The sequence below is a fragment of the Anolis sagrei genome, chromosome Y (assembly GCF_037176765.1).
Source record: "Anolis sagrei isolate rAnoSag1 chromosome Y, rAnoSag1.mat, whole genome shotgun sequence".
Lineage (NCBI taxonomy): Eukaryota > Metazoa > Chordata > Lepidosauria > Squamata > Dactyloidae > Anolis > Anolis sagrei.
In genome coordinates, this window is record NC_090035.1 from 36629341 (window position 1) to 36651134 (window position 21794).

The 21794-nt window shown below is 44.7% G+C and overlaps 1 protein-coding gene across 9 annotated transcripts in view; it reads left to right on the top strand.

The window, feature by feature from the left end:
* Window positions 1-21794, top strand: part of LOC137095328 (regulator of nonsense transcripts 1-like) — a 479058-nt gene that overhangs the window by 275129 nt on the left and 182135 nt on the right. For all 9 annotated transcript variants that reach the window (XR_010908826.1, XM_067461836.1, XM_067461837.1 and 6 more), the window contains exons 9-12: window positions 1572-1680; window positions 1769-1928; window positions 2022-2140; window positions 21553-21717. Coding sequence is in view for 8 of the 9 variants with exons in the window: in XM_067461836.1 (XP_067317937.1) it covers window positions 1572-1680; window positions 1769-1928; window positions 2022-2140; window positions 21553-21717 (553 nt within the window). In the remaining variant the exon portion in view is untranslated. The remainder of the gene's footprint in view (window positions 1-1571; window positions 1681-1768; window positions 1929-2021; window positions 2141-21552; window positions 21718-21794) is intronic.

A 21794-nucleotide genomic window follows, 5' to 3' on the forward strand; every position in this document is an offset into this window, starting at 1 on the left:
ACCACAGTTCGTCAGCCATCCGAGCTGGCTGCTCTACGAATTGACGAACCTCACTGCTGTTTGACTCCAACCGTGCGGTCCTCCAAACAAACATTACCTTCTTGCCGAAGGTGGTTTCCTGCTTCCATGTGAATGAGGACATTGTTCTCCCAGTGTTCTTCCAAAATCCATCGTCTCTGATGGAGAAGTGTCTTCATCTCCTCGATGTCCGCTGGGCTCTTCTGTTCTTTCGGGACAGACCTTCTCGGTCCTGTAAGATCCAGAAGTTGTTAGTGGCATATGCTCCTGACAAACTGGGACTTTATATTTCTTCCCTGCACCTTTCCAACTGGATTGCCTCGGCGATTGAACTTTGTAACAAACTTGCTCACCACCCACCTCCTTTGTCGGTCCATGCTCAGTTGACAAGGGCCATGGTGGCTTCCACTACCTTTCTTAGAGGCATACCCTTGGGCTCGATCTGCAAGGGGGCTATCTGGTCTAACCCATTGACCTTGTTTCTCATAATTGGACACTAGAGCTAGGAAAGATACAGCCATTGGTAGGTCTATTCTTTCCATCTGTCCGCCTTGATTCTCATATGTTGTTATGCTTTAACAAATGACATATTGACACGTGCTATTTTTTTCTGTACTGAAAAGTTTATTGAACAATCTGTTTATGTCAAAGTTTTCTCTGTTTTCTCTGGGGACCCTCCCTTCCGGATCATTGCCCCATCTTCTGGGATTGTTTCCTGTGAAGAGAACGACACAGTGATGAGTTGTTTGTGTCCATCCTCTTGGTCACTCACCTACTCAGGGTTCTCCCCTATGTTTTTTGTAACGTTATACTTCTAGTTTAGGACATTGGGACAAATATAGTATTGATTTTCCTGCCTGGCCCAGTGGTTTGCCACTGGTCATCGTGTTTACATGTATATTTACCATGATTACACTTCAACTTCCAGGCCTTCTCGGCCTCTTCTGTACCTATTCAGTAGTGAGCTGTATGTTTTTCCTTACTCTTGTTATAATAAATCATGTTTGGTCCTCATGAAGGTATCGGTTTGTCTTTCCCGTCTTCAGGACCTCAGCTTGCTAATCTCCACATGTGTTCATTCACAGAGTCCACGAAGAAAAATTGTGTGTTACTCACCTGTAACCATGTTTCTTTGAGTGGTACTGCGAATTCACACAAACCCACCCAACCTCCCCTCGAAACAAACCTTCTTTCTTGCTGCCTTCGTGGCGTAGGAACTGCAAAGCATGTGCAGGGGGTGCCTTTTATGCCCTGCAGAGGGGACTGGCTGTGGTTACCACCAAAACTTTGAGTTTGAACTTTGGAAGTTTCCTGTTGGAGCCTTCTCAGGGGCAGATACTCCACAGAGTACCACTTGAAGAAACATTGTTACAGGTGAGTAACCCACCATTTTATACAATGTATAGAATGCATTTCACAACACAGTGAAAATTTTGTCAATCTAATTTATTTGTTACAATTATTTTTATTTGAATAAATATTTAGTCAGAAAAAGTGGTGCGAGTTTATTTTCCCCTCTTCCAGAGACATTACTACTTAACTAGGTTTCAAAGATTATGGCGATGAGATTGCCATTGAGCTGCGGAGCAGCGTGGGGGCCCCCGTGGAGGTGACCCACCACTTCCAGGTGGACTTTGTGTGGAAGTCGACCTCCTTCGATAGGTAAGGGGAAGTCCTTTGGTCACTGGATGCTCTCAAGGGTCCCAGTGACAGGTGTTTCATGCCATTTCCAACCCACTCCCATTCCCAGGATGCAGAGTGCCCTGAAGACCTTTGCGGTGGATGAGACCTCTGTCTCTGGCTACATTTACCACAAGCTCCTGGGCCATGAAGTGGAGGATGTCATCATCAAGTGCCAGCTGCCCAAGCGCTTTATGGCCCAAGGGCTGCCGGACCTCAACCACTCTCAGGTGAGCTCACTTGACCAGTCCTAGAGAGTGATGGAAGCCTGTTTTTTCTCCCTCAGTGCAGAGTGTGTGAACTTGCTCCCATGTCCGCCTTAGGTGTATGCAGTGAAGATTGTCTTGCAGCGACCCCTGAGCCTCATCCAGGGGCCACCTGGGACCGGGAAGACAGTGACCTCAGCCACTATTGTTTATCACCTGGCAAGGCAAGGAAACGGGTAAGGAGGGCCTTGGGTGCTGTGAGTTTTTTCTGCAAAATGCTGTACATAAATAATGTTGATGGGGTATGGAGCTGGCAGGAGGGGAGGAAAAGGTGAAAAAGGAAAAAGTGAGTGTAGGTATTTCAAGTCTCATCATCCATGGTCCATCCTCTTACACACTCTAACAGGTCATGGGGGCTCTGTATACCAAGTTTGCTCTTGATCAGTCATTGGATGAGAGTCAGCTCACTTGAGAATTGAGTGAAGGTACTGCAAGTCCCATCATGCATAGTCCATCTTCCCCCAAACTGCACCAGAATGTTGAATTGGCCATGGGGGCTCTCTGTGCCAAGTCTGGTCTTTATTGATAATTGGATGGGGGTTCTGTGTGCCAAGTGTGGTCTTTATCAGTCTTTGTTAGAGGCCACAGTGGTCTGGTTGGAAAGTATTACAAATAAGATAATCCATTGTCTGTTCTCCCCCAAACTTCACCAGGATGTAGAGTGGGTCATGAGGGCTTCGTGTGCCATGTTTAGTCTTGATAAGTCATTGGATGAGAGTCGCAGTGCAGCAGTCTCAAGATGTGAGTGGAGGTACTTCAAGTCCCATCATCCGTTGTCCATCCTCCTTGAACCTGCACCAGGATGTAGAGTGGGTCATGGGGACTCTGTGTGCCAAGTTTGGTCTTGATCGTCATTGCATGACGGTAGCAGCGGTCTCGGGAAGTTCGTAAAAGTACTTCAAGTCCCATCATTGGTGGTCCGTCCTACTCCAAACTGCAGCAGGGTGTAGAGCTCTGTGTGCCAAGTTTGGTCTTTATCAGTCTTTGTTGGGGGCCACATTCGTCTGTGTGAACCAAAAGGTTTGAAAGTACTACAAATCGTATCATTAATTGTCCATCCTCCCCCAAGCCTCAACAGGTTTTAAAGGGGGTCATGGGTGTTATTTGTGCCAAGTTTGGTCCAGGTCTGTCACTCATGCTGGTCACAAAGGCCTGTGAAAGTGGCAGCCAATCAGAAAGCTGCCACATGCATACCCACATAGAAACATTCACTTTTATTATATACATGCTTGGGTACCTGGCACTGACTGAGTTATTAGAGATAGTGGATCATGGGGATCTGTGTGCCAAGTTTGGTCTTTATTGGTCTTTGTTTAGGGGCGCAGTGGTCTGTGGGAACTGAAAGGTTTAAAAGTACTACAAATCCAATAATCCGTGGACCACCTTCTCCAATCCGCATCAGGACATAAAGGGGGTCATGGGGGTTAAGTGTGCCAACTTTGGTCCAGATTCATCATTTGTGGGGTTTGCAGTGGCCTGTGAAAGTGTCAGCCAATCAGAAAGCTCCCACATACATACTCCGCCTCAAACATACAAACATTCTCTTTTATTATATACTAGCTTGGGGACCCGGCACTGCCTGGGTTATTTGAGAAAGAAATTGTATATCAAGACTGGCATTTATCAGTTATTTATATGGCTCGCAGTGGTCTCAGGAAGTTAGTGAAGATGTGAGTGGAGGTACTTCAAGTCCCATCATCCGTTGTCCATACTCCTTGAACCTGCACCAGGATGGAGAGTGGGTTGTGGGGGCTCTGTGTGCCAAGTTTGGTTTTGATCAGTCATTAGATGAGGGTTGCAGCAGTCTTGGGAAGTGAATGGAGGAACTTGGAATCCCATCATCCATAGTCTGCTCTCACCCAAACCTTACAAGAATGTTGAGTTGGCCATGGGGGCTCTCTGTGCCAAGTTTGGTCTTTATTGGTATTTGGATGAGTGTCACGGTGGTTTCAGGGAGTGAAGGTACCATCATCCATCTCAAACTTTTTCCAAACCACACCAGGATGTAGATTGTAAATTGTGATCCTGATCCATCATTGTTGGCAGTTGTAATTCACTCAGGAATGGAGTGCATGTATTGCAAGTCCCATCATCCATGGTGCATCCTACTCCAAACCACAGCAGGATGTCGAGTGCGTCATGGAGACTCAGTGTGCCAAGTTTGGTCTTTGTCGGTACTTCGATAAGGGTTGCAGTGGTCTCAGGAATTGAGCAAAGGTACTGCAAGGCCCATAATCCATGGTCCATCTCTGGCAAAACCATACCAGGGCATAAAGTGGGTCATGAGAGGTCTATGTGCCAAGTTTGGTATAGATCAGTCAGTGGGTGAAGGTCACAGCAGTCTCAGAAAGTGAATAATGTTACTGCAAGTCCCATCATCCATGATCCATTTGAGAATGGATCAATGTTTTGTTTTGTTTTGTTTTTATTTATTTTTTTTCATGTCAGGAGCAACTTGAGATACTGCAAGTTGTTTGTGGTGTGACAGAATTAGCCGTCTGCAAGGACGTTGCCCAGGGGACAGCAGGATGTTTTGATGTTATACCATCCTTGTGGGAGGCTTCTCTCATGTCCCCGCTTCTCTCATTAACCCTCTTCACCACCAGGGGTTCCTATTGAGGCTGGCCAATCAGAAACCATATGCAAATTTCCTTCTCTCATATTCCCGCTTCCCTTTAACCCTCTTTGCCACCAGGGGCTGCTGTTGAGGCTGGCCAATCAGAAACCATATGCAAATTTCCTTCTCTCATGTCCCCGCTTCTCTCATTAACCCTCTTCGCCAGCCTCAACAGGGGGTCCTGTTGAGGCTGGCCAATCAGAGACCATATGCAAATTTCCTCTCCCTTCTCAGCCACTTGAGGATGTCGGAGTTATATAGATGTAGATGTAGATATAGATATAGATATTAGGCCTGTCGGTTTTGTTTCGTTAATTCGTTTTTCGTTTTTTAATCATTATTTTTTGAATATCCGACGCGATATCAAAACATATTTTTAAACCCGGAAGGGTTTAAAAATATCGAAGCAGCAGCCCCATGTATTTTACGAGCTTCAGCTCGTGTCGTTAATGGCATGGAGGCTGCTGCTGAGTGGTGCTGCAGTGCTGGTGCCTGGGAGCCAATCCGGCGCTCCCAAGCACCCCAGCAGTGCACCGTGGCAGAAGCCGGATGGCGCGCGGAGGCCGCTTGTGAGCGCGCGCGCGCCATCCAATGGGCTCCGGCTCCTGCGCCCCCCCTCCTCCTCCTCCTCCTCCCAGCTGTGTTGCAGGAAGTGCAGCTGGGAGGAGGAGGAGGAGGAGGAGGAGGGGGGGGCGCAGAAGCCGGAGCCCATTGGATGGCGCGCGCGCTTACAAGCGGCCTCCGCGCGCCATCCGGCTCCGGTTCCTGCGCCCCCCCCCTCCTCCTCCTCCTCCCAGGGAGGAGGAGGAGGAGGAGGGGGGGCGCAGGAGCCGGAACCGGATGGCGCGCGGAGGCCGCTTGTAAGCGCGCGCGCCATCCAATGGGCTCCGGCTTCTGCGCCCCCCTCCTCCTCCTCCTCCTCCTCCTCCTCCTCCTCCTCCCAGCTGGGAGGAGGAGGAGGAGGAGGGGGGCGCAGAAGCCGGAGCCCATTGGATGGCGCGCGCGCGCTCACAAGCGGCCTCCGCGCGCCATCCGGCTTGTGTGACTTTTCAGGGCTGTATATGACCATGTTTCAGAAGCATTCTCTCCTGACATTTTGCCCACATCTATGGCAGGCATCCTCAGAGGTCTGTTGGAAACTAGGCAAATGGTGAGTTATATATCATCTAATACTATGGAATGTCCAGGGTGGGAGAAAGCCATTCAATGCTAATCAAGGTGACCATTACTGCAACATTCACACTTAGCCTGTTTGATCAAGAAATTTTTTTTTTCTAAAATGTTTTGTAAATATTTACGAAAATTCGTAAATAACAAAACATTTTTTTGGTAAGTTTTGTAAATATTTTTAATATCGAAACAAAAAAACACCCCAATTAAGAATCGAATTTAGAAACAAATTTTTTCTTGATCAAACAGGCCTAATAGATATAGATATAGATATAGATATAGATATAGACAAGATTGGGGACCCGACGCTGCCCGGGTTATTTGAAAAAAGTATTGTGTGCCAAAGTTGGTCTTTATCAGTTATTTATGTGGCTCACAGTGGTCCAAGGAATTTAGTGAAGGTACTTTGAGTTCCATCATCCATGGTTCATCCTTCTCCAAACAGCAGCAGAATGTAGAGTGGGTCATGGGGGCTCTGTGTGCCAAGTTTGGTTTTGATCAGTCATTGGGTGAGGGTCGCAGCGGTCTCGGGAAGGGAGTGGAGTTATTTCAAGTCCCATCATCCATTGTCCGTCCTCCTTCAAGCAGCACCTAGATGTAGGGTGGGTCAAGTGGGCTCTGTGTGCCAAGTTTGGTCTTTATTGGTAATTGGATGAGTGTCACTGTGGTCTTGGGAAGCGAGTGAAGATTGTTCAAGTTCCATCATCTGTGGTCAAGCCTCCTCCAAACTGCACCAGTATATAAAGTGGGTCATGATCAAGTTTGGTCTTGATAAATCATTGGATGAAGATCACAGCTGTCTCAGAAAGTGAGTGATGGTACTGCAAGTCCTATCATCCATGATCCATCCTCCTTCAAACTGCAGTAGGATTTAGAGTCGGTTATGTAGGCTCTGTGTGCCAGGTTTTGGCTTGATCATTCATTTTATGAATGTCACAGTGGTCACCGAAAGTGAGTGAAGATACTACAAATCTCTCCACGCCCTTTCATTTCCCCTGTCATCCACTTGAAAGTGTTAGAATGTTGAGGCCGGCCAAGCACAAACCATATGCAAATTTCTTTCACCTCTCAGCCATTTCAGAACATTAGAGTGTTGAGGTAGGCCAATCAGTGACCATATGCAAATAATACCACAGTTGCAGCCAATCAGAAAGCTGCCACATACACTTCCATCATTCCTTCTGCCCTTCCATCCTCTGCATACACACATACATTCAAACAAACATTCACTTTTATTATAGACTAGCTTGGGTACCCAGCGCTTCCCGGGTTATTTAGAAAGGAATTGTGTATCAAGGTTGGTCTTTATCAGTTATTTATATAGCTCACAGTGGTCTCAGGAAATTAGTGAAGGTACTGCGAATCCCATCCTCTGTGGTCCATCCCCTCCAAACTGCACCAAGATGGAGAGTGGGTCATGGGGACTCTGTGCCAAGTGTAGTCTTCATCAGTCATTGGATAAGGGTCGCAGTGTTCTCAGAAAATCACTTAAGGTATGGCAAATCCCATCATCCATAGTCTGTTGTCCCCCAAACCTCACCAGAATGTTAAGTTGGTCATGGGGGGTCTCTGTGCCAAGTTAGATCTTTATTGGTATTTGGATTAGTGTCGCTGTGGTTTCAGTAAGTGAGTGAAGGTACCTCAAGTCCTCCTCGAAAGTACACCATGATGTAGGGTGTGTCATGGGGTCTCTGTGTGCCAAGTTTGGTCTTGATTGGTTATTAGTTGAGGGTTGCAGCAGTCTTGGGAAGTGAGTAGAAGTCTATGTGCCAAGTTTGGTCTTGATCAGTCATTGAAAGAAGGTCACAGTTTTCTCAGAAACTGAGTGATGGTACTACAAGTCCCATCATCCATGGTCCATCCTCCAAAGTGCAGTAGGATGTAGTGTGGGTCATGGGGGCTCTGTGTGCCAAGTTTGATCTTTATTGGTAATTGGATGAATGTTGCAGAAAGTGAGTTAAGGTTCTGCAAGTCCGATCATCCATCGTCAGTTCTCCCCAAAACCTCACCAGAATGCTGAGAGCTCCCATGGCCACGATTGGTCTTTATTAGTATTTGGAGGAGTGTCACTGTGGTTTCTGGAAGTGAGTGAAGGTACTGCAAGCCCCATCATCACCTGTTCTTCCCCCAAACCTCAACAGAATGTTGAGATGGCCATGGGAGCTCTCTGTGCCAAGTTTGGTCTTTATTAGTATTTGGATTAATGTCGCCGTGGTTTCGTGAAGTGGGTGCAGGTACAGGAAGTCCCAACATCCATTGTCCGCCCTCCTTCAAACAGCACCGCGATCTAGAGTGGTTCATGGGAACCCTGTGTGCCAAGTTTGGACTTGATCAGTGATTGGATGAAGGTCGCAGTGTTTTCAGTAAGTGAGTAAATGTACTGCAAGTCCCATCATCCATGGCCCATCCCCCTTAGAACTGCCTCAAGGTGTAGAGTAGGTCATGAGTACTCTGTGTGCCAAGTTTGGACCTGGTCTGTGATTTGTAGGGGCTACAGTGTTCTGAGAGAAGTGAATCGGGAGAAGATGCAAATCCCATCATTCTTGGCCCATCCTGCTCTAAAGTGCCCCAGGTTTTAAAGTGGGCCATTGGGCCTCTGTGTGTCAAGTTTGGTCCTGATCCGTCCTTGGTGTGCACCACAGTACTCTAAGTAAGTCAGTTAAACTACTGCAAGTCCTGTCATCCATGGTTCATCCTCCCTCAAACTGCACCAGGATATACTAGCTTGGGGACCCTGTGCTGCCCGGGTTATTTGAGAAAGCAATTGTGTATCAAGGTTGGTTTTATCAGTTATTCATTTGGTTCGCAGTGATCTCAGGAAGTTAGTGAAGGTACTGCGAGACCCATCATCTGTCGTCTATCCTTTTCCAAACTGCACCAGGATGGAGAGTGGGTCATGGGGGATCTGTGTGCCAAGTTTGGTTTGATCAGTCATTGGATGAGGCTTGCAGTGGTCACAGAAAGTGAGTTAAGGTACTGCAAGTCCCATCATCCAACGTCTTTCCCCCCCCAAACCTCACCAGAATGTTGAGATGGCCATGGGAGCTCTTTGTGTCATGTTTGGTCTTTATTAGTATATGGATGAGTGTTGCTGTGGTTTCCGGAAATGGGTGAAGGTACTACAAGTCACATTTTCCAACCTCCTCCAAACAGCACCGGAATCTAGAGTGGCTCATGGGGACTCTGTTTTCCAAGTTTGGTCTTCATCAGTCATTAGAAGAGGGTTGCAGCAGTCTTGTGAAGTGAGTGGAGGTACTTGAAGTCCCATCATCCATGGTCTGCTCTCAAAAATACACCATGATGTAGAGTGTTTCATGGGGGCTCTGTTTGCCAAGTTTGGTCTTGATCAGTCATTGGACAATGGTCACAGTGGTCTCAGAAAATGAGTGATGGTACTGCAAGTTCCATCATCCATCGTCCATCCTCCTCCAAACTAAAGTAGGATGTAGAGTGGGTCATGGGGGCTCTGTGTGCCAAGTTTGGTCTTTATTGGTAATTCATAATTGGATGAATGTTGCTGTAGTCTCAGGAAGTGAGTGAAGGTACTTCCAGTCCCATCATCCATGGTCTGTCCTCTTCCAAACAGGATGTAGAGTGAGTCATGGGGGCTCTATGTGCCAAGTTTGGTCTTGATCAGTCATTGGATGAGGATCACAGCGATCTCAGAAGGTGAGTGATGGTACTGCATCCATGGTCCACCCTCCTTCAAACTGCTGTAGGATGTAGAGTGGGTCTTGTGGTCTCTGTGTGCCAAGTTTGGTCTGTATTGGTAATTTTCTGACACAGCCTCAGGCCTTTTCCTCTTCTCTGTCACCTCAGAATCTTGGAGTTTAGAGGCTAGCCAATCAGAGACAATATGCAGATAATACCACAGTGGCAACCAATCAAAAAGCTGCTACATACACCTCCCTCCACCCTATGTCCGCCCTCTGCCACATACAAATATTGACTTTTATTACATAGATATAGATATAGATATATAGATATAGATATATAGGCATAGGTATAGGCATAGATATAGAAATAGACTAGCTTGGGAATCCAGCGATGCCCGGGTTGTTTGAGAAAGACCATTGTGTGTCAAGATTGGTCTTTATCAGTTATTTATGTGGCTCGCACCAGGATGTAGAAGGGTTCACGGGGGCTCTGTGTGCCATGTTTGGTTTGTATCAGTCATTGAGTGAGATTTGCAGTAATCTCAGAAAGTGAGTGAAGTCTCATCATCCATGGTTCATCCTCCTTGAAACAGCACCAGGATGTAGAGTGGTTCATTGGAGTTCTGTGTGCCATGTTTGGTTTTGATCAGTCATTGGATTAAGGTTGCAGCAGTCTCGGGAATGGGCAGGGGTACTTCGAGTCCCATCATCCATGGTCCGCCCTCCTCCAAACTGTAGTAGGATGTAGAGTGGGCCATGGGGCCCTGTGTGCCAAGTTTGGTCTTTATTTTTTTGTTGGGGTCTACACTGGTCTGTGAGAACTGAAGTGTTGGAAAGTACTACAAATCCCATCATTCATTGCCCAACCTCCCCCAAACATCACCAGGACGTGAAGGGGTCATGGGGTTATGTGTACCACGTTTGGTCCAGGTCCGTCACCCGTGCTGTTCACAGTGGCCTGTGAAAGTTGTAGCTGATTAGAAAGCAGCCACATACACCTCAAAATATCTACATACAAACATTCACTTTCATTATATATTAGAAAGGTATTGTGTGCCAAAGTTGGTTTTTATTTCAGAAAGGCATTGAGTGCCAAGCTTGGACGTTATCAGTTATTTATGTGGCTCGCAGTGGTTTCAGGAAATTAGTGAAGGTACTTCAAGTCCCATCATCCATGGTCCATCCTCCTTCAAACTGCAGTATGATGTAGAGTGGGTCATGAGTGCTCTGTGTGCTAAGTTTGGTCTTGATCAGTCATTGGACGAAGGTCACAGTGGTTTAGTAATAGAGTGAAGATACTGCAAGTCCCATCATCCATGGTTCATCAGGATGTATAGTGGGCCATGAGTAATCTGTGTGCCAAGTTTGGGCCTCGTCTGTGATATGTTGGGCTGCAATGTTCTGTGGAAGCAAATTGGATGAAGGTACTGCAAATCCCATCATTCGTGGCCCATCCTTCCCTAAACTGCACCAGGTTTCAAAGTGGGCCATTGGGCCTCTGTGTGCCAAGTTTGATCCTGATCCGTCATTGGTTTGAGCCACAGTGCTCTAAGGAAGTGAATTAAACTACTAGAAGTCCTGTCACCCATGGTCCATCCTCGCTCAAACGGCACCACAATTAAGGGTGGGTCTTTCGGAGGGGGGGGGGTCTGTGTACCAGGTTTGGTCTTGATCTGTCAATGATGAGGGCCACAATGTGTTTTGGACTTCAACTCCAACAATTCCTGACAATTTCAGGCCCCTTTCCTATTCCCTCTGCTACCTCGGAATGTTGAAGTTGGCCAATAAGAGACCATATGCAAATACTACCACAGTGGCAGTCAGTCAGAAATCTGCCACATACACCTCCTCCACATACACACACACATACAAACTCTTTTATTATATACTAGCTTAGGGATCCAGTGCTGCCCGGGTTATTTGAGAAAGGCATTGTGTATCAAGGTTGGTCTTTAACAGTTATTCATATGGCTCACAGTGATCTCAAGAAGTTAGTGAAAGTACTGCGAGACGCATCATCTATGGTCTATCCTCCTCCAAACTGCACCAGGATGCAGAGTGGGTCATGGGGACTCTGTGTGCCAAGTTTGGTCTTCACCAGTCATTGGATGAGGGTCGCAGTGGTGTCAGAAAGTGAGTTAAGATACTGCAAGTCCCATCATACATCATCAGTTCTCCCCGAAACTTCACCATAATATTGAGATGGCCATGGGAGCTCTGTGCCAAGATTGGTCTTCATTAGTATTTGGAGGGGTGTCACTGTGGTTTCCGGAAGTGAGTGAAGGTACTGCAAGTTCCATCATATATTGTCCATCCTCCTCCAACAACACCTGGATCTAGAGTGGATTATGGGGACTCTGTGTGCCAAGTTTGGACTTGATCAGTCATTGGATGAAGGTCACAGTGGTTTCAGTAATTCAGTGAAGGTACTGCAAGTCCCATTATCTATGGTTCACCCACCTCCAAACTGCAGCAGGATGTAGAGTGGGCCATGGGAGCTCTGCGTGCCAAGTTTGGTCTTTATTGGTCATTGGATGAAGGTCGCAGTGGTTTCAGTAAGTGAGTAAAGCTACTGCAAGTCCCATCATCCATGGTCCATCTGCATCAGGATGTAGAGTGCATCATAAGTACTCTGTGTGCCAAGTTTGGACCTGGTCTGTAGGGGCTACAATGTTCTGTGGGAAGTGAATTGGGTGAAGGTACTGCAAACCCCATCATTCCTGGCCCATTCTGCCCTAAAGTGCACCAGGTTTTAAAGTGGGCCATTGGGCCTCTGTAAGTCAAGTTTGGTCCTTATCCGTCCTTGGTGTGTGCCACAGTGCTCTAAGGAAGTGAGTTAAACTACTATAAGTTCCATCATTCATGGTCCATCCTCCCTCAAACTGCACCATGATGTAGAATGGGTCATGGGAGCTCTGTGTGCCAAGTTTGGTCCTTATTGGTCATTGATGAAGGTCACAGTGGTTTCAGTAAATGAGTGAAGGTACTGCAAGTCCCATCATCCATGGTTCATCCCCCTTAGAACTGCATCAGGATGTATAGTGGGCCATGAGTACTCTGTGTGCCAAGTTTGGGCCTGGCCTGGGATTTGTAGGGGCTGCAATGTTCTGTGGAAGCAAATTGGATGAAGGTACTGCAAATCCCATCATTCCTGGCCCATCCTGCCCTAAACCGCACCAGGTCTCAAAGTGGGCCATTGGTCCTCTGTGTACCAAGTTTGATCCTTATCCGTCATTGGTTTGAGCCACAGTGCTCTAAGGGAGTGAGTTAAACTACTACGAGTCCCGTCATCCATAGTCCATCCTCGCTCAAACTGCACCACAATGAAGAGTGGGTCTTTGGGGGAGGGGGGTTGGGTCTGTGTGCCAGGTTTGGTCTTATTCTGTCATTGATGGGGGCCACAAGGTGTTTTGGACTGCAACCCCAACCATTCCTGACAGGTTCAGGCCCCTTTCCTATTCCCTCTGGTACCTCGGAATGTTGAAGTTGGCCAATCAGAGACCATATGCAAATACTACCACAGTGGCAGCCAATCGGAAAGCTGCCACATACACGTCCTCCACATACACACAAACATACAAACCCTCTCTTTTATTATATACTGCCCGGGTTATTTGAGAAAGCAATTGTGTATCAAGGTTGGTCTGTATCAATTATTTATATGGCTCACAGTGGTCTCAGGAAGTTAGTGATGATGGGTACTGCGAGTCCCATCATCTGTGGTCCATCCTCCTCCAAACTGTCCTCTTTGAAAGTACACCATGGACTTCCGGTAGTGGTCAAGATGGCGGACACGGCAGAATGCTGAGGCTCCTCAGTCTTCTGACCCTGTCAACAGGCCAGAAAGGAGAAGAAGTCCCCCTGCCCTGTGGACAAGAAGCGGTGCAGCCCACCAGAGGGAAGACCAAACCCAGGCCTTGCCAGGGGAGGCATGGCCCCTGTCTTCCTGGGAATCCCCCTGGGGTAGGCCGACAAGGGTGCCCGTATAGCACAGGAGAGGACGCCGACCACTATTTTAAAGCTCAAAGAACACTCGAGAGAGAGAGAAGAATTAAGTTGAATAAGGAAATAAAGGGAAGCCAGGGCGAATAGAGGACTTCGGTCGCAAGAAGAGGTACAGAAACACAAAATAAAGAAATATTGAAGCCCGATACTGGGATGAAATAAGAGCAAAGGTACAGCATAACACAACAAAAGAACAATAACAATAACAGAGAAATCCGGAAATCTTCAAAACTTCAACACTCGCAAAGTTGACATCTTCACAGTAAAATCTCTAGGAAAATTTCTGAGAAAGGACAAGACAAAGAGCAAGAACAAAGACAAAGACAAAAGCAAAGAAATAAAAACAACCTGGAAAGACTGAGAACGAGGCACAGATCCACAACAGGACGCAGCGACCCCCCAACAAAGCAGAGGAGAAGTGAGTAGAATCTAATTGCCAAACCTCTTTCACCCCCAACCCCCAACCCCTTCTAGCAACCCCTCAGCGACCCTCAGCAACCTCCCCTTTTCGCCCCCGCATCCCTACCACCAACCTCACTCACAGAAGAAACTGTTCGAGAGGTATCCTTTTCTTCTTCTTTACCCATACTCCCCCCCGAAGACCCAGATAGAACTTTTACCTTCTACTCCCGAGGAGACTCTCCCCCTCCACTCGCTGCAATCGGCTCGCGTCCCCCCGCGCCGCTGTTACTCGCGTGCAGGCCGGTGCGTGCTCAGGAGAGGGCACGAACAGACCAGAGTGCACAGATCGACTCGCGCGCAGGCCGGCGCGGCAGCGCAAGCGCGTGAGTTCTCACACAACGTCACGCACCAGCACAAAATCACGCGAGAAGATGCAGGAGAAGCAAAGGAGGGGACAAACTCTCACGGGAGCAGCGAAACAATGCGAGAGCTCGCGCGTGAGCGGGAAGTCGCGTGAGTAAGGAAATAAAATAAATAAAATATATTAGGAAAGAAGGATCGCGGAGAAGGGGAAGAAGAGAGCCTCAAAATAAAAGCAAGAAGAGAGGAAAGAGGGGGGGAAAGGAGAAGCAGAAGTGGAAGAGACAGTCAAGAATATACAAAAGAAGAATCAAGGAAAAAAGAGTGAGTAAAGGGGGGAACCCCAAGAAAAGAAGACGGGGCATAGAAGGAGAGGTGAGTGGGCGAAAAGGGGGGAGACGGGGAGGAGAAGGGATAGGAAAATAACGCAGAAGGAAAAAGAGAAGAAGGAAAAAGAGGACAGAGGGAAGTAAGGAGAAGGGGGAAACAAAAGAAACAAGAAGAAACAGGCAAAAAGGAGAAGAAACAAACAAATAAACGAACAAATAAATAAAAATAACAAGCGGCTGACAAACCAACAAAACAGGGAAAGAACACATATACAAAATAAATAAAGGGGGGAGGGGAGAACAAGATAGACAGAGAGAAAGAAAAGGACAAGGAAAAAAAGGGACAGGAAGGAAGGACTCCCTCCCGGAAGAATTGGGTGCCAAAGAACCGAGCACTAAAGACCTAATGAAGGAAATATTAAAGCTGCAAGCAGTCGTCACCAAAATACAAGAAAACCAAGACAAACAAAACAACACATTTAAAGAGGAATGGAACGAAATGAAAAAAGACCTCAAAGAAGAACTCCAAAGCGCCTGGAAAAAAGATATAACAGAAGTAAGAGCAGACATGGACAATAAAAAACAAGAAAATAAGAACCTAGCGAAAGAGAATAGAAATTTAAAGGACCAGCAAATAGACTTAAAAAGGAAAATCAATACCTTGGAAGAAACAGTATCCACTCTAAAACAAAAACAGGAGAAGCAAGAAAGCCAGGAAAAAGAATACCAACTAAGAATCCGGAACTTAGAGGAAGAAGAGAACGAAAACATCAGAGAAGTGATAACAGAACTGGTATCGCAGATATGGAAGAAACCAAAAGACATAACAGAAGCCAATATAGATCGCGTCTCCAGAACCCATTCAAACTATGCCAAAAAATACAAAGCTCCCAGAGATGTGGTGGCGAGTTTTGGAAGGAAGAATGTCAGGGACGAAATATTGAAAGAGAATGCGTCGAGCCCGACACACTACAAAGGAAAGAGAATCGTGGTCATGAAGGAAATACCTCTTTCCATTCTGGAACGTTGATGCAAATACTCCTTCCTGACAGAAGAGCTGATACGAAAAAACATCAGATTCAAATGGGACAAAAAAGACGGGATGGTGGTAACCTGGAATGCCACAAAATACTGGCTTATTTCAGAACCTAAAGCCAGAGCTTTTTGGGAGAAGATGCAGAAAAAGGAAGACACAAATAACCTAGGCAATAGTAACACAGACAACAAAGCAGACACTCTGCAAGAAGACTAAAGTGAAGAAGAAGGCACCGATGAAGAAACCCAACCCAGACAAGAAATAAGAAAAAAAGGGAGAAAAAGACCAAGAAAGAAGTCACCAAAAATACAAATATCACACTCTGACTCGGCAAGAGTAAGTTCTGAAACGGAAAAAGATACAGAAAGAACCCATGACCCCGAAAATTAAGATTCTCAGTCACAACGTCAACGGCCTAAATTCACCAAATAAAAGAAAGAAAATCTTACACCAGCTAAAAAAAGGGAAATGATATCATTTCTTTACAAGAAACACACATCATACAGAAGCATAGCACATTACTAGAAACAAAAAAAACTAGGGAAACTGTACCAAACATTCAGTACAGAAAAGAAAAGAGGACTAGCAACCTACGTAAAAGAAAACCTGACCTCTGAGCTAGCTTTTAAAGATCAGGAGGGCAGGATGTTGGGAATAACAGTGGAAATGAAAGATAAAAAGGTCCTAGTCTGCAACATATACGCGCCCAATGGGGGCAAGAGTGGCTTTGCTGAAAAACTAAAATCCAAAATAATAGATCAGGAATTTGACGAACTCTTAATAATGGGTGACTTCAACAGTATTATAGATAAGGATGAGGATAAATCCACCAGATTAGGAAAGAGACCACAGAAAACAGCAGGGGAGATACCCATCAGTTTCAAAAAGATCATGGAGGAATTTGAATTAGTAGACATGTGGAGACACCAGCACAAAAACGAAAGGGACTATACCTTCTTTTCCAACAGACATCAAGTATGGTCACGAATTGACATGGTCTGGGGCTCCAAAGTGATGTTACCAAAAATAACCAAAACAAAAATACTCCCAATACTGAACTCCGATCATGCTCCGGTAGAGATAATGATGGAGGAAAAGGGAAATAGGACATTCAGTTGGAGACTAAACGAATGTCTAATAAAAAGAGAGGAAGATCAAAAGAAAAATAAAGAACTACTGGAAGAATTTTTCAGATTTAATACAGAAAAAGACACTAAAATAGAAACAATCTGGGATGCTTGCAAGCTTATATGAGGGGACACCTAATTGAGCAAAACACAAGAAAAAACAAAAAGAAAAAACTAGAAACAGAAAAATTGGAAAAAGATCTAGAAACAATAGAAAAGCAACTCAAAGAAAAACCCCTCAATAAAAAGCTACGTCACCAGGCAGAGATAATAAGGAACCAAATACACACTATAAACCTAGAAGAACTAGAAAAGAAGCTAAAGTATGTGAAACAAGATTATTTTGAAAACGCTAATAAAGTGGGGAGGTGGCTATCAAGAAAGCTAGCAATAAAAAAACAAACAAACAACAAATAACAAAAATAGAGGAAGGAGGAAAAAGCTATTACAGCACAAAAGAAATACTAGGCAAATTTGAACATTATTACAGCAAACTATACGCGGCTGACAACATCTCAGAAGAAAAAGTTATGGAGTACGTAGGAAAACAAAAAATAATAAGATTGACAGAAGCTCAGAGAGAAAAACTAAATAGGAAAATATCTATAGAAGAAATAAAAAGAACAATTAAGAATCTACCAGCAAATAAAGCCCCGGGACCAGATGGCTTCACGCCTCTATATTATAAAATATTCCAAGATAGCCTGACCATTCCCCTACAAAGAGTGATGAATAGAGTAATGGACGAGAGAACAATACCAGAGACGTGGAGAACAGCCACAATAACATTAATCCACAAAAATAAAACAGACAACACATTGATGAAGAATTATAGGCCGATATCGCTTTTAAATGTTGATTATAAGATCTTTAGTAGCATACTAGCATCAAGATTAAAAGACTTATTAAATGACAGGATAGGAGAAGAACAGACGGGATTCCTGCCAAAAAGGCAAATCATAGACAACTTAAGAACGATAATGAACGCAATAGAATATTACGAAAAAAATATTCAAAAAGAGGCAGCATTCCTGTTCCTAGATGCCGAAAAGGCATTCGATAATGTCAACTGGGGTTTAATAAAGGCAGTACTGAGGGAGATGGATATTGGATACGGTTTCAATATGGCTATTGAAACAATATATTCAAAACAAAATGCCAAAATAAGGGTTAACGGCCAGACATCAGCCAATATAAAGATCACTAAAGGAACAAGACAGGGATGCCCCCTCTCCCCGCTACTGTTTATTCTAACGCTAGAACTTCTCCTATCAAACATAAGAAATAATAAAGAACTGAAAAGCCTAAAAATAAACAAACATTCTTACAAGATCAGGGCCTTTGCAGACGATCTAGTCTGTATAGTGGAAGAACCAGTGGAAAACATAAAGTGGTGGAAAGAAATAGAATCACATGGGGAAATAGCCGGTCTAAAAATAAACAAGGAGAAAATACTAACGAAGAATATAACACAAGAGAGAAAAGAAGTACTACGAGAAAGAGCAGGGGTAGAAATAGCAACGAAAATAAGATACCTAGGAATAACGATAACACCAAATAACATTCAACTCCTCAAAAATAACTACCAGAAAAAATGGACGGAAATAAAAGAGAAAATGAAAAAATGGGAACATCTAAATCTATCCCTATTGGGTAGAATAGTGGCAGTGAAAATGAATGTGTTGCCCGAAGTGCTATACATCTTTCAGACTCTACTAAGATCATTGTCAGTCTTTAAAATATGGCAGAGAGACATCCTGAAATTCATCTGGAGAGGAGGCAAACACAGAATAAATTTCAAAAACCTCACTGACGACAAGAGAAGAGGTGCTCTGGGTCTCCCAAACCTTCAGCTGTACTATGAAGCAGCAGCCCTCAGTTGGGTAAGGGATTGGGCGACGTTAGAAAAAAGAGAATTGCTAGCACTAGAGGGAAACGAACTGGTAAAAGATTGGCACCAATACTTATGGAGAGGGAAAGCTAAGACGGAGAGGAATTTTAATGACCACTTCATAAGATCCGCCCTTCTTAAGATATGGAATAGATATAAGGACAGGTTTCACAATAAAACTCCTCTCTGGTTCTCACCCAGCGAAACTGACCATAGAAGAGAGGTCCCTAGAGAGAACTGGCTCACATACAGACATGTAATAAAAAGGAAAGGACAACAAATCACACTTAAATCCCAGGAGGAGATAAATCAAACAGACACGGCCATCTCATGGTTCCATTATTATCAAATAAAGGAAAATTTTGAAAAAGATAAAAAACTGGGCTTTGAGTCGGAAGAAGTCTTCTGGGATAAGATAATAAAAACAGAATCAAGATTAATCAAAAAAATATATCAACAATTACTAAAGTGGTCAACGGAAGAGGAACAGGTGAAGCACGTGATGATAAAATGGGCCCAAGATCTAGGCCGCACGACAAGCTTTTCAAAGTGGGAAGAGGTATGGTTAAGAAAGTTAAAGTTTACCTATTCCACCGATCTAAAGGAAAACTGGCTAAAGCTTTTTTATAGATGGTATCTAACACCAACACAAGTGGCAAAAATCAGTCAGGGAAAAAAGGACAGAAAATGCTGGAAATGTAATAAACGGAAAGGAGACTTCCTCCATATGTGGTGGAAGTGCAAAAGAGTCAAAACTTTCTGGCATAAGATCCACAAAACAATGGAACTAATCCTACAAACCAAATTCGAATTTAAGCCAGAGTATTTTCTACTGGGATTAACCGATTTTGATATGGACAGCAACACAAGTAAACTTTTCTTTTTGATGATAACAGCAGCAAGAATAAAATTGGCACAATTCTGGAAAGATAAAGAACCACCTACGATAGAACAGTGGACAGTCAAAACCTTAGAGATAATGAATATGGATTTACTAACCCAAAGGTTGTCACAAAATAGGTCCAAAACAAAAGGGACGAATTGGGATAAATTCCTAAATTTCCTGGAACAGGAGAATAAGGAGATAAACATTCTTAGAATAACATAGACTAGACGAAAAATAAGCAACAACAAAATGGAAAATAAAGACAGGAAGAGAAAACAACAAAAAATACATAGACCACAGTGAGAGGGAAAAAAACAAAAACAAAACAGTAACAACAACAAAATAAGAAACAAAAATAAAAAACAATAAAATAACAATAAAAACAAATTAAATAAACAATCAATCAATCAAACAAACAAAATAAGAACACAATAATCAAAACAAAATAAGGAGAAAACACACAATAATAAAAATAATAGAAAACAAAACAATTGAAAACAAAATAAAAACACAAAAGAAGAAGGAAGACAACCGTCGCCCAAACAAAGAAGGAAACCGCGAGACACAGAGTCTTGAAGGAAAGGTCCGGACCTGGAGACCTTGGAAGCACACTTTTTCTGTAGTGACCAGTCCTTGGGTCATCTACGTGTTCTTTTTTTAACTACCTATTTCCCCATCCCTTACCCACCCCTATCCTCCTTACTCTTTCCTTCTTAATGTTTTGTCCCATCCCCCCCCCCCCCGTTTTTTTCCTTTCTTCTTCCTCCCTCCCTCGGAGTTTTCCCCCCTATCCCATTCAAACACACAGTTCCCCCTCATCCTCGAGGGATACTGACTTTTTATATCATAAAATGTAAGCTTAACTTTTTCTACTTCTTTCCTATCCGGCTCCACCCTTCGGAGCACATTATTCTAAATAAAAACAATTTTTTTTAAAAAAAAAAAAGAAAGTACACCATGATGTAGACTGTGTTATGGGGGCTCTTTGTGCCAAGTTTGGTCTTGATCAGTCATCGGACAAAGGTCATAGTGGTCTCAGAAAGTGGGTGATGGTACTGCAAGTTCCATCATCCATGGTCCATCCTCCTCCAAACTGCAGTAGGATGTAGAGTGGGTCATGTGGGCTGTGTGTGCCAAGTTTGGTCTTTATTGGTAATTGGTTGAATGTTGCTGTAGTCAACATTCATTCAGTAGTGAGTTAAACTATTGCAAGTCCCATCATCCATGGGCCATCCTCCCTCAAACTGCACCAGAATGTAGAGTGGGTCATGGGATCTCTGTGCCAAGTTTGGTCTTTATTGGTCATTGGATGAAGGTGGGTCATGTGGGCTCTGTGTGCTAAGTTTGGTCTTGATTGGTCATTAGATGTGGATTGCAGCAGTTTTGGGAAGTGTGTGGAGGTACTTGAAGTCCCATCATCCATAGTCTGTTCTCCCCCAAACATCACCAGAATGTTGAATTGGTCATGGGGTTCTCTGTGCCATGTTTGGTCTTTATTGGTATTTGGGTGAGTGGCCCTGTGGTCTCAGGAAGTGTGTGAAGGTACTGCAAGTCCCATCATCCATCGTCCGCCCTCTTGCAAACAGCACTGGGCTGTAGAGGGGTTCATGGGGGCTTTGTGTGCCAAGTTTGGTCTTGATCAGTAATTGGATGAGGGTTGCAGTGGTCTCAGGAATTGTGTGATGGTACTGCAATTCCCATCATCCATCGTCCATCCTTGGCCAAACCAAACCAGGGCGTAAAGTGTGTCATGGGGGTTCTGTATGCCAAGTTTGGTCTTGATCAGTCATTGGACGAAGGTCACAGCGGTCTCAGAAAGTGAGTGATGGTACTGCCAGTTCGGTCATCTATGGTCCATCCTCCTCCAAACTTTAGGCCTCAGCATCCCAGGTTTCCCTTTCTTCTCCGGTTTGAGTATCTTTCCAACTGCTTTAATGGCATTGCAGTCATTTTGTGCACCCTTTAACTCTGAGGATGTTTCTGTTTGGCTTTGAAATTTGGTGTTTGATTTTGTTCTTGCAGAACCCACAACAGGTCTACTTGCAGTGGGCATCACAATTGGGGTCTAGACCCAATCCCTTTGCTCTCTCTTTTATCCCCCTCCACTAGGCCTGTACTTGTCTGCGCTCCGAGTAACATCGCCGTGGACCAGCTGACGGAGAAGATCCACCAGACAGGGCTGAAGGTAGTCCGGCTTTGCGCCAAGAGCCGTGAAGCCATCGACTCACCTGTTTCCTTCCTGGCCCTGCACAACCAAATCAGGAATATGGACAGGTGAGGCCGCAGTGTTTTTTGGGATGCTTTCCCCAGATTCCTATCCATTGGACAAGCTGCTTAGGGCTTCTAGGAAT